We start from the raw sequence: 12,525 nt of genomic DNA, 5'->3' as shown, positions 1-12,525 counted from the left end.
CTTAACAGTGATCTACTCTGATTGGATAGTGAGCTTTTGATGGACAGGTGCTCTCTGACCGCGAAGTACAGACGTCACTCAGTGGTGGGCATATTGGAAAACTCTCACGGTGATTTGTATGCAATACGTCGTGCTTTGTATGACTAAATATTTGTATGATTTCTTTTTCACTGGAGAAAGCAATATTATGATCATGAAATCGCATTTTATTTGTAAGCAATGTTTTGTAGATAAAAAAAAATAATGATGGTTTTAATTCCTTCAAATACTCTTCAAAAGACATTAACTGGTGGACGGGAGTGTTGTGGATTACTTGTGGATTATTGTGATGTTTTTATCAGTTGTTTGGACTCTCATTCTGACGGCACCCATTCTGAGCATCCATTGCTGAGCACTGATACATTTCTACAGTTCTGTTCTAAAGAAGAAACAAACTCATCTTTATCTTAGATGGCAGGAGGGTGAATACATTTTCTGCAAATTTTCATTTTTGGATGAAATATTGCTTTGATATTCAGCTACACAGAAGAAAAGAAGGAAAAGAGGCAGACAGAATGCTGGTAATGATTAACATGGTGCCAAGATAAATATATGCAGCCTATACATACAGATTAAAACAGGCCTGACACATTTCACAAATGTTGCTTGGAAAGAAGCATCTGCATTCATATACAGTAGTAGCACAGAGGATGTTTGAGACCTAACACAGCAGTCGATTCCTGTGAATCCATACACACACAGAAGATATGGTCATAGAGCCAGGGCTCTTGAGACTCGGTTCACTCTATAATGAGGCGTCAGGATCCAGCAGCACTAATGCGAAGCCCCCAGGTAATAACTGCACACTGTTCCACATCTCCTCTCTTCTTTTGCACCTTGAGAACCAAGCAGAGAATACTGTTCTATATAATGAACCTGTGTGTGTGTGTGTGTGTGTGTGTGTGTGTGTGTGTGTGTGTGTGTGTGTGTGTGTGTGTGTGTGTGTGTGTGTGTGTGTGTGTGTGTGTGTAAAATAGCAGCAAAAGGGCACTTAAGTGTATACTGCAGTTTCTGGTGGTTTGTATTGTGGTGAGTTTCCTGCAGAGGCACCACACCAGCCCTGTGTAATTAATCAAAACTGGATTACACACACACACACACACACACACACTGTGAGGATGGTAAAGAAGGACCATGTGCATGCATATATGTCATAGTGTGTGTTAAACCTGTGCTGTCTACATGCAGGTGTCTACTAAGGCAGCATACTAACTAGGGATGGGAATTGTCAGGATTTTAATGATTCAGAATCTGATTGCACTTAATGATTTAGATTCCTTAACAATTTCATTAATTAATATTTCTGTACTTGAAGAATAAGTGGTCCTACCTGTAAACAAGCTACACAAAACCATCAACCTCTGGTACTATATATGGAAGCAGGGACGTGCGGTCAGGGTAGGCAGGGTAGGCAGTGCCTCACCAAAGGAAATGTTGACATTACATTTATTAATTCCAAGAGCTTTATTAATTCACCACATTATTAATTGCATTAATTTTATTCCAAATATTATTTTTTGTAACAAAAAATTTCAGGAATACACATAATATACTCATTTTGCCATTGTTTGCTCCTAAAAACCGTTGTTTCATGCAGGAAATTCAAAAGCCATGGCCATTGAGGCAGAGGTGAGCGGTGCCTCTTTGGTCCATAGAACGTAGTTTATGTAGATTTGCGCATGCGCAGTCAGTTCTCATGCTGTCTTGAATTATCAACATTGAGGCAGAGACCGAGCTTGCTTCATGTCACGTGATCTACTCGCTCTCACTCAATCCGCGCGCTTCCCGAATACTAGTTTGTAGGAGCGAATAAGCTGTTTTTGTACTTTAAAGCTGTACTGCTGACGCAATGTTTTCTGACTGTAGCCTGGTGCGCCGTCACCAGACCAAAAGTGTGTGTGTGTGTGTGTGTGTGTGTGTGTGTGTGTGTGTGTGTGTGTGTGTGTGCCGTGGCTGTCTGTGCGCGTTTGCGCATTTTGATGGAGTGACTAGGCTGCCGCGCCGCCTCCTTCTCTGTGTCCCGCACAAAACATTTGTTTGTTGTATAAGTCATAAGATAGATGTGTCCATTAATTTGATTATTATATTTGATTGTGCATTAGTCTCACATGACTGACTTTGCTGAATGCAGGCAGCGATCTGATGATGCCTGATATGAACTTGGGTTGCTAAATTAACTGAATGAATATATGAACATATATTCCACACATTGATAGGTCACAGCCTACCCATGACAAGATTTCACCGCACGTTACTGTATGGAAGGTGGCACAACCGTGGAATCTTAAATGATTTCTAGCAGAGGCAGTCATGTTTAGATTTTTTATCTATTGGTATTTGATAAATGTCATGCATCTGAAGAAGATTTCCAGGCCTGTTCATGTTACAGATTAAAAACACTTTTTGAACGATGTGATCAATCATTTTTTTCTGTTTAAGTTGATATCTGTATCATGGTGAGTTTGCTTATCATGTCCTTAACACTTTTTAAAGGTAATGACCATATCCAGTTTCTGCTTTCATGTGTTTTGTTTATTTCAAATTATTTAATTAAATGGAAAAATGCACAATTGATGCATGTGTGAATCCATAAAGAAAGAAACTGTAACACTACTTTCTTCAAAGCTAGCACAGCTATTTATGTCCATTTCTACATTAGCTATGATTTCAAATGCAAATTTTAGGATATTGCATGAAAAATAACTCTGGCTATACACCTACTGTTAATCTATTAACTGTGGATATAAATGACAAAATGCATTAAAAAAAATGTGCATCATAAAACATGAGCAACTCAACTCAACTGAGATGGGTCATTTATTTATTTTTTTATCTGATAAAATGATGGTAAATCAGATCATGTGAGATAAATCAGATCTCAAAATTTTGATATAAACGAGATATATCATGATTTTTTGTCTCAGAATTCTGACTTTTTTCTCGCAATTGAGAATTGTTTATTGTGCATATTTAGTGAGGTCAGTAGACCCACATTTTATTTACTTTACAAGTGAGTTACTTAGTATTTAATTTATGAATGCAATAGTTTATGCAGGGATAACCTTTAAGACCACACCTCTTTTTTGTTAATAAACAAATCCATCTCAAGCGTCTCATGATTCATTATGTGTGTAATTATTTGGCTAAGCAAATTGTATTATTGTATTATTTAAAAAAATATACAATAAAGTCAAATAATATATTTATCTTAGATCAGCCTTAGCCTTTGAGTAAATTTACATAACTCGTCTTTCATAAAGATTAAGTTTAACTTTCAAAATCAAGCACCCAATGCAAAACTTACCAGCCTGGGATCATTGCTTATTCGTAGGTATTCCCCTCGACAACCTACGTCAAGCAGATCTTGCCAAAATCTGGCTAAAATCATGTAGTCTGAATGAGGCTTTAGTGACTATAGCATTTTTTCAGACAACTTTTTTCCTAAAAGATTGCAACAAAGTTACAAATATACTTTGAAATGAAAATGATCCTCATCTACACTGGTGTTTTTACTGCATTTCAGAAACGATCTCCGTTCACACTGCACAAAAGGAAATCTAAGGATGTTTTTCAAAAAGTCTCCGTTTTGAACCGTTTAAACTAAAACGCAAGCCCAGACTTCTCAAACTAAAACGGGGTCTACAGCGTTTTCGAAAGTCTCTGTTTGTGAGGGTTGAAAACACTGGAGAAGTGTAAATGACAAAAACGACAAGTTTTGCGCTTTAAAACGTAAATCCACTAGTGTAAACATATTTCATATTCATCCCATTGTCTAAAAACAAATATATCATTGAAAACATTTTCAATGAGAATTTGGCTGCATTAAAATATAGTATGTCAGCACAGAGAGGCAAACAAATGTAAAATTTGTTGTATGTTGTATGGATTCTGAAGATCTGGATTACAACGCACAAATAAAATTGATTCCTTTTGTAAATATGTTGCATTTTTTTAGTGTATTCGATTTAATGTTCGATTGTCAGTCACAGCGTGTCAGAGAAAATGCTTTTTGTGTCCCACGGGCCACGGCTAACAAAGTAAATATTACATGATGAATAATGGTTAAACGATTGCAGACATGTTATTCATTTTTAAGGATTTGAAGTGTAGCCTTGTTAAGCATTATGTATTCTTTGAAATAAGTTGACAGCAGAAATCACACAGAACAGAACAAAATGTTATTTTATATTAAGTAAATGAGTAGACTCAATTTAATAATGCAATTGAAAACATGATGACATTGATATGACAACTGAATACAATGATTTCACTATTCATAAGGATTCATTTGTAATGTTTAATTTACAGCACTGCTTATCTATGTTTACTCTGTTACAGGTACACGACGTACTGTTTTCCCACGGACAAAAATCCATGATTCCCTGATAAAAATGAACAAAGCCACACAGTGAAACAGGTGAACTGCGAGAAAGATTCTCCAAAAGCGTCAATAAAACAAGTTAAATTTGACCCGGCACAGACAATAAAGATATTTCAGGCAGAAATTCCAGAGAAGCACAACAAATGGCCTTGAAATCAGTCCCACCTGTTCAAACATGACTAGAAGCCATTTGTTAATTAACAGACTGACCTTACATTACGTATATGTGACCTGAAGTCCTGAAGTCCTTATAAAAGCAGAAGTTTTGTCTCAAGTCTTGTATCATCACTCCACCACACACACCATGAAGAGAGCTGCGTCATTTCTACTGCTGACGGGTCTCTTGGCCAATGGACAAGGTAGGACACTTTATGAAAAACTGTTTCCTTTTATTAATCAGTATATATGCATGTTAAATGTTCAATCTGAATCAAATCAGACAGAGTTACGCTGGGAGAACACCTACGATGAGCCTCTAGATTTTAAGTGCCCCTCAGGACAGTCAATATCCTATATAAAAAGGTGAGTTGAACGCAGATTGTACTTCAGTAACGGTGGAGATACTATCAAAATATTACTAATGTAATAAAACATAATACATTTAGCTTGCAAGCCTTGAAAAGTGAGCAAAAAAAAATCAACTGTAAGGATGAAAAGTATCATATTTGGTTTAGAGAAAACAATGCTTTTGTATTATTAATGATACATAAGTACGTATATATAATCAGAATGTCATGTTATGATAATTCAGCCGAATTATTACACTGTTTCCCTGCCTAACAAAACCAAAGCCAACATCACAATCATCACGAGGACCGAATGTGGGAGTTTGGCTGTAAAGACACCTTTGACTCTACTTTAGACTGTTTCTTGTCACCTAATGTCAATGATTTTGACCAGAAATTCACCTTTGAGTGTCCGCCACACCACATCATTACAGGAATGAGCAGCTACCACAACAACAAGCATGAGGACAGACGGTGAGCTCTGATTTTGCACTGATTTTGCATGAGTTCGCCCCGAGCCGACGTCATTACTGTTTTCACACATGCAGGTGGCAGTTTCACTGCTGTAGAAGTAACAACCACTGTACAGCTGACTGTGAGTGGACTCCTTTTGTGAACTACTTTGATGAGTATTTCCACTGGACAGTGCCAAACCATAACTACCTGGTGGGTGCTGAAAGCTACCATGAAAACAAACACGAGTAAGTACAGCTCCCCAGAATAATTCAACATACTCGTAAACAGGCTTGATATGAGCCTGACGGGATTGTTTTGAGATACTGATTGGCTGCTTGCTTATTACAAGGCTGTTCAGGAACAAAATATACAGACATGGTCAAATATTTACTGATTTCTGAGAGCAGAATGTCACAAATAATCAATCAGAATTAAGTATTACAAAGAGCTGCATAATTAAGATTAATAGTTTCAGCATATTTTCAGCATATTCAGGGGGAATAAGTGTTGTGTCCTGTCTTTATTTGGTTAATTTTAATATTGATATAGGTTTTCATGAGACAGTGAAAATGGGTGACACAAATATGATACCAGAGTCACAATAGCACATGAAACTGCCTTTAAATACTAATGTGATGTCTTTTTACATGTTTTTCAGAGACCGGCGCTGGAAGTACAAGTATTGCACCAAAGTGCAATGCTGAGACTCTCACAAATTCCCCCAAGTGCAAAAACATTCAAACTCAAATTCAAAATGGAAATGTTGTCATTATTGACCTAAGAATTTAAGGTGAAAAAAATGCTGATCGGTCTAAGACTGTAAATGTATATGAATGTCTGTAAAGTCATTTTTGCACTTATCAATAAAATCAGGTGTTCTGAATAAGTCCTTTTCCAACCTTTTCCAATTGATTTGTAATAGATAATACTGAACATAATGCCATTGATGAGACAACTGATTACAATACAACAAAATGTTAATGCCATGATTTCACTATTCATAAGGATGTGACAAAAAACAGACAAAAATCCTTTTTTTTTTTTTAAGCACAGCAAACACATAATTTAAAAAAATCTAAAGTGGGCTTGCTACAATCTGAACTTAACATTTTCTTAAAATTTCACTAATTTTATGATTATGCATTTTTTCATTATTTTGAGTCACTGTGAACCAGAAGTACATCTAAAGTTGTATGCACAAAAAAAATAAAAAAATAATACATTTTAGAGAAGGTAATTAAATTTTTTGTTTTAAAAGGCTACAAAAATGTTAAATGTATTCATAATTTCAGCTATATAATCCTCTATAGAGGTGCTTTCCATTTTTGTAGATAATTAACTTCTTGTAAGTTAAAATAACAAACTAGACATTATTGGCTATGCAATGTCACTGAAAACAAAAGTGACACATTTCATAGAAAAACAACAACAACTGTATCAGTGATGTAAACAACAAAAATAAACTACATTATGTTTAAAATAATTGCATTAATTTAAATTACAATTTAAGACAATATTTAGATTTTTTAAATTGTCACATATGGAATAAGTTAAAATCTACTTGTCTAAGTAAAGTGAAATTAATAAAGAAAATAAGTAACATTACCATGGCCAGGTAAGATATGTTGAGTAATTTTTACTTAGTTAAGGTTTACTATGCAATACTCAGTTTCAAGTACAATACAACACTGTAAATTAAGCCAAGCTTTTAAAGTGTATGCTTTACTTAGAAACATCTATGTAAATAATAAACAGTAGATATTGTGTAGACAACAAATACTCAATACTTGGTACTAGAGGTCTTCACAGTGCACCCGAGACCCGTCGACCCCGGACCCGACCCGGGACCCGAATCTATTACCTCGGGTCCCGGGTCTGTTTAAAATTGTGTGTAATACCCGTGCGATCGGAGTCATTGGACTCGGAGAACACCCGGCCATGATCAAAGACTGCTTGTGTTTTTTGTAACTTGTAAAATTAGGAAAAGAAAAGAGGGAGCCAAAAAAAGTGATCTCTCTCTCTCTCTGCTTTTAGAAGCAGAGCGCGCAGATTCAGAGTTAATACAAGTGCACGCACGGTATTAATGCTTGCAGACTTGACACACTCATATTTAATATATTTCAAATCAGCAACACAATCTGAGGTGAACTGTCACATGAATGTTTTCTATGACGCTCAAACTGCGTTAAAGCATTTTAGGTTGATACAGCTAGCACGCATGTGCAGTCTCGAGCGCATTTCATGTTTCTATGGCAACCAGTGAGGGAGACTTCGACCGCCTAACCGCGTTTTACATTTTCTCCTATTTTTATAATATTATAAATGAACCATTTAATCTTAAAGTTTTAGTGGTTCAGATTCAGACTCGATGCAGAGCAGAGAGCACAGAGATCAGATGATAGCAAATAAATAACGTCAGCGGCCATGGCATTGCACGAGCGATCATTATTATAGTTCAAAAGGGCAAACAGTCGAAGTTATTATGCGAATTAACTCGAGTCAGAATGTACATGTGCACAGTAGCATTTGTCATCTGTCACCGTGACATCAAGTGGACTTTTGAAACTGAAATAATGAGTGGATACAGCTTGGACTTGGAATAACGAGAGGAATAACATGAATAACTTTCTTGTCGGAGGATTGTAATGCATCACAGGCAGTCAGGTGCAAGGAAGAGAGACTACTGCTCTTTAAATTAGGTAAGACGAAAAGCTGTATTTTTCGCAACAGGTTTATTGATTTGTAATAGCAATTTTATGGTGGAATATGTGAACGTCGGGTCCAGTCGGGTCTGTGTCTTCCCGGTGGGTTCGGGTCCAGATTTCAAATAATATACGGGTCTGGGTCGGGTCCGGGAAGGGCATTTCTCGGATCTACATGGGTCCGGGTCCAGCTTTTGAAATATTAGACGGGTCCGGGTCGGTTCGGTGTAGTACATTACGGGTCTCTTTCGGGTTCGGGCACGAATTTTTGGACCCGTGAAGACCTCTACTTGGTACACAATACACAACAGCGCTAACATCTGATGGATTATTTCGGAGTATGAATGTGTCCTTTTGAGTAGAATCTGAACTCCAGATGACGCAAAACAGCAAGTTACTAAACCTAACTGGAAAAGCAATGATAAAACAGTGCCTATACAGCTGGAAAAACTAAATAAATTTTTCTTGCCCCAGTGCATGATGGGAACAGCAGTTTCAGAAAGTTAAGTAGTTGAGTAATTTTAACGTTTTAACTTCTACAAGCTTAAATTGAGTACTAACATACAATTTACTTTTTTTGTTTTTTCATTCTTGCCTGAACTAACTCATTCATGTAAATTACTTTCTTTGTAGTAGCTAGTATTTATTTCACCACACAGTCATTTTTACACCCCCAGTGAATGAATGTCAATATTGTGAAATGTTTTTTTTTTATTTTATTTTTTTAGATGGATTTGGCACATGATTTAATTTATGATTTATTATTTAATCCAATGATTAAGCCTATTGAGACATGCACACACACACACACAAACACAAGCCTATATTTTTTAATTAAACATGAGATCAGTCGCAGAGTTCATTTTCAACTTGCATTTATTTCGGAGGATCATGGGATAACATTCATCATGAATTCTTGGAATCAACATCTGCGCCGGGAACAGACCTTGAACCTAAATCGGCGATCTCTGAAAGAAGTACAATACATTAGTGAACAACAGAGCTCACAATCTGACATGTTCCACTTGAAATAGTCATAGATATAGAAATAACATAAATTCTACCCACTCTTCACGATTTTGATGGTAGCTTTGAGTGCCCACCAGAACGCTCTCGGAAGGCACAGTCCAGTGGAAGTACTCATCAAAGGAGTTCACGTACGAGGTCCAATGACAGTTTGCAGAAATACAATTACTTTGACAGCAATAAAACTTCCAGCTGTGTGAAAACATGGTATTGGCATCAGCTCAGAGGAGTTAAAGAGAGTCAGAGTTTGAAGATGAGCATCGGTCAAACATCAGAGCTCACCGTCTGTCCTCATAGCTGTTGCTGTGGTAGCTGCTCATTCCTGCGATCACGTGTTGTGCTGGACACTCAAAGAAGATCACTTGGTCGAAGTCATTGACGTAACTTGTCCAGAAACAACTTCCTCTCTGGCCATTGGTGACTTGACAGCCAAAGTCCCAAACCCGGTCCTCGTAGTTATTGTTGTGCTCGCTTTGTTAAGTTGGAATAGAGAAATTATTATTTATTATTATTTAAATTGCATTGATATTTACATTTAAATTTGAAATGTTAAGGAGTTTCCATGGCAAAGCTAAAACTGACATTTACAGACATCCCAAATCTCCTCATACTGACAGCATCTCCCTGATGCCTGAAAATGATATACATTACTCTGGAAAACGAGCGCTGTTTACAGAGTATTAAACAACATTTTTGGATGTTTCCACTTGGTATACGTACAAGTGTTTTGAATGCTTCTCCTTTGACAGCTTCTGTTCGTAATTTGTCACGCTAAATCACTTTTGCGGTAGTTCACGTGAAAACTGAATGTGAATTCAAACCAGGTAATGCGGCATGAGTCAAGGAAACTTTGATAGTTTATTATAATTCTTTATTTCTGATTGAATGCTGTGTCAGCAGCAATGGTAATTTTCATGGCAAAAACAATTCAATTGCATCACTCAGTCAATTAAATGTAATGTTTACAACAATGAAACAATTCTGTCTTAAAAAGTCTGATAGTTTATTATATGTTTATAATCACTGAATGCACATTAATAAGCAGTATACTCACCTGGTTATGGAGGATATTGACTGGCCTGCGGGACAATTAAAGTTTAGAATCCCATCATACCTGTTCTGCCAGCCTGTGTAAAGAGAGATATCAAACCAAATTCAGCTTGGAATTCAGTATATTCAAATGCATACACACACACACACACACACAAATGCTCCAGGTCAAGCTGCTGAAAAGGATCAATAGAAAATGCCAGTGAAGCCACTCACCTTGTGCACGACCCACCACTCCAGTCAGGAGCAGAAACAGAACAACTGTCTTCATTGTGTTCAGGGATGCAACTGCAATTTGTGGTGTTTATCTAAGCTCTTACTGTGCAAACACTTTTGACAGTGCTCGTCCTGAGTGCGTTCTTTTAAATACTTTATCAACATGACTTAATCCAGCAGTGACCAATCACGAGTCAAAACAGGCCAGTGAAATCTAAATATTTATCTTGTATCATGTGATTTAATGTTATTTTGCTTATTTTTATGTGGTGTTATCAGTTTATGAATTACATGAAAACACCCTGAAATATAATTGTATATATTTCTTTATTCAAAAACCTTTCTCTAACAGTTAGGGTTAGTTTAGTTTAGTTTTTTTTTTTTTACGCCAAATGAAACTTGCTGAGTACACCTTTAAATCATGCAGTGATATATATTTGATTGTTCCACATTAAATTCCTACTGATTTGTAATTGTTTCACGTCATGGATTTGCTGTGTGTCGATATTATACATTATGTGTTCGTATTACCTTATGAATTGTGATACCATTATAAATTGCTGCAGTGTGTTCATAATGAAATACATTTCTAATATAGTGCCCTTTTATGAGAAATGTTATCATTGAAAAATCATTATTACATTACGAGCTCAAGATTTTATTACTTTTTCAGAAAATTAATACATTATTTAATGAGGATTAGGACTGGGTAGCTAACCAAACTCTAAGAAAAAAATAATAAAATGCTTTCATAAAGGAAATTGTGCATACATCTATGGAAGCTTGTTTCCACCATGCAACAAAGAAAAAAATAATTGATGATGAAAGATAATTGCATTCTCTTATCTTCCAGTTCTGACTTTTTTTTTCTCCAGATTATGAGTTTTTAATTTATTTTTATGTCTATACTATATCTATATCTATACCTATACCTATACATTTTATTTCTAAACAATACTTTTTTATTCATAAAATCAGAATTTTGAGACTCGTATTTGCAAGAAAATGTGATTTGATAACTCACTATTGCAAGTTTGTATCTCACACTTTTTTTTTTTTGTATTTTTAAATTATTTTGCCTTGCAATTCTGACTTTATAACGTGCAAATTGTCAGCTTAAATCTTGCAATTCCAAGAAAAAAAAGAATTGTGAGATAAAACATTGCAGTTACTTTTAAAACACCTTTTTTCTTCCATATAAATGTGTCCACATAAAAGAAAAGAACACCACACTTAAACCACTGAAGGCCATTAGCAAAAAGCAATTATCTTAAACATAAACAAGCAAATTTACATATAATAAATTTCTCACTAAATGGAGAATGTTTTTGTTGTTGTTCATATTTTATCTTGCATTGGACACCAAGTGAGTCAGACGTGCCACTACAGTCCCTCACTTTACAATAAATTAATTAATAAATAAACTGGTATAAGAGTTCAGCACTCAAGTGTTTACCGTCATCATCTAGTTATGACTGATATTATCAGATGGACAATGAATGAATATAACTCTCTGTAAACCCTTGCCTTTTGACTCATGATTCAGTAGATTAATAATTCCCAAACCTGTTTCTTGAGGAACTACAACAGAACATATTTACAATATTTTCTTAATCAAACACCCCTGACTGTTTCATTTCATCAGCACACAATAAAAAAAGTCCATTTCAAATACAGAATTTGGGTTCCATTGGTGCCTAATAATTTAAGTACAATTAAAGGGACTAACTGTGCACGGTTCCTGCTTTTATAAAAGCCAGCTCAGACATTTCCGGCCGACTGTCAAAATCAGCTGTGCTATAAGAGAAGTGACCTTACTCTACATAATCCATTCACAATTTGAAGAAAAGGGGACCATACTGTATACTATATACTAATGTAAACGGTTTCAGGAATGACAAACACGAGTGTAAAAAATTGCACGAGTGAATCCCCTAAATTGTTTCGTGAGTCATTACTATGATTGACATTCAAAACTGTAGCAATGGACAGAATGAACTTTCTAACAAGCCGATGTCAAAAATAAACCTGTGTATTCAGTGATTCAAGTCAGGTCACCTTTATTTATATAGCACTTTAAACAAAAAAGCTTGCGTCAAAGCAACTGAACAGCATTCATTAGGAAAACAGTGTGTCAATAATGCAAAAT

General features: G+C 35.8%; 2 protein-coding genes across 2 annotated transcripts; one reads left to right on the top strand and one right to left on the bottom strand.

Annotated features, from left to right (window-relative positions):
• Window positions 1-4,657: 4,657 nt before the first annotated feature.
• On the top strand, window positions 4,658-6,268 carry LOC132155745 (hemagglutinin/amebocyte aggregation factor-like). The gene is made up of 5 exons (XM_059564457.1): window positions 4,658-4,779; window positions 4,864-4,942; window positions 5,212-5,400; window positions 5,475-5,627; window positions 6,041-6,268. Exons 1-5 carry the CDS (start codon window positions 4,725-4,727, stop codon window positions 6,084-6,086), a joined length of 522 nt encoding a protein of 173 aa, XP_059420440.1. The 5' UTR covers window positions 4,658-4,724; the 3' UTR covers window positions 6,087-6,268.
• Window positions 6,269-8,942: 2,674 nt separating this feature from the next.
• On the bottom strand, window positions 8,943-10,506 carry LOC132155744 (hemagglutinin/amebocyte aggregation factor-like). The gene is made up of 5 exons (XM_059564456.1): window positions 10,377-10,506; window positions 10,165-10,237; window positions 9,393-9,581; window positions 9,153-9,302; window positions 8,943-9,052 (listed from the first exon to the last, which is right to left on the bottom strand). Exons 1-5 carry the CDS (start codon window positions 10,429-10,431, stop codon window positions 9,007-9,009), a joined length of 513 nt encoding a protein of 170 aa, XP_059420439.1. The 5' UTR covers window positions 10,432-10,506; the 3' UTR covers window positions 8,943-9,006.
• Between the last annotated feature and the right edge of the window lie 2,019 nt (window positions 10,507-12,525).

This window comes from Carassius carassius, chromosome 13, assembly GCF_963082965.1.
Source record: "Carassius carassius chromosome 13, fCarCar2.1, whole genome shotgun sequence".
NCBI lineage: Eukaryota > Metazoa > Chordata > Actinopteri > Cypriniformes > Cyprinidae > Carassius > Carassius carassius.
This window is presented reverse-complemented; position numbering and strand designations above follow the sequence as displayed.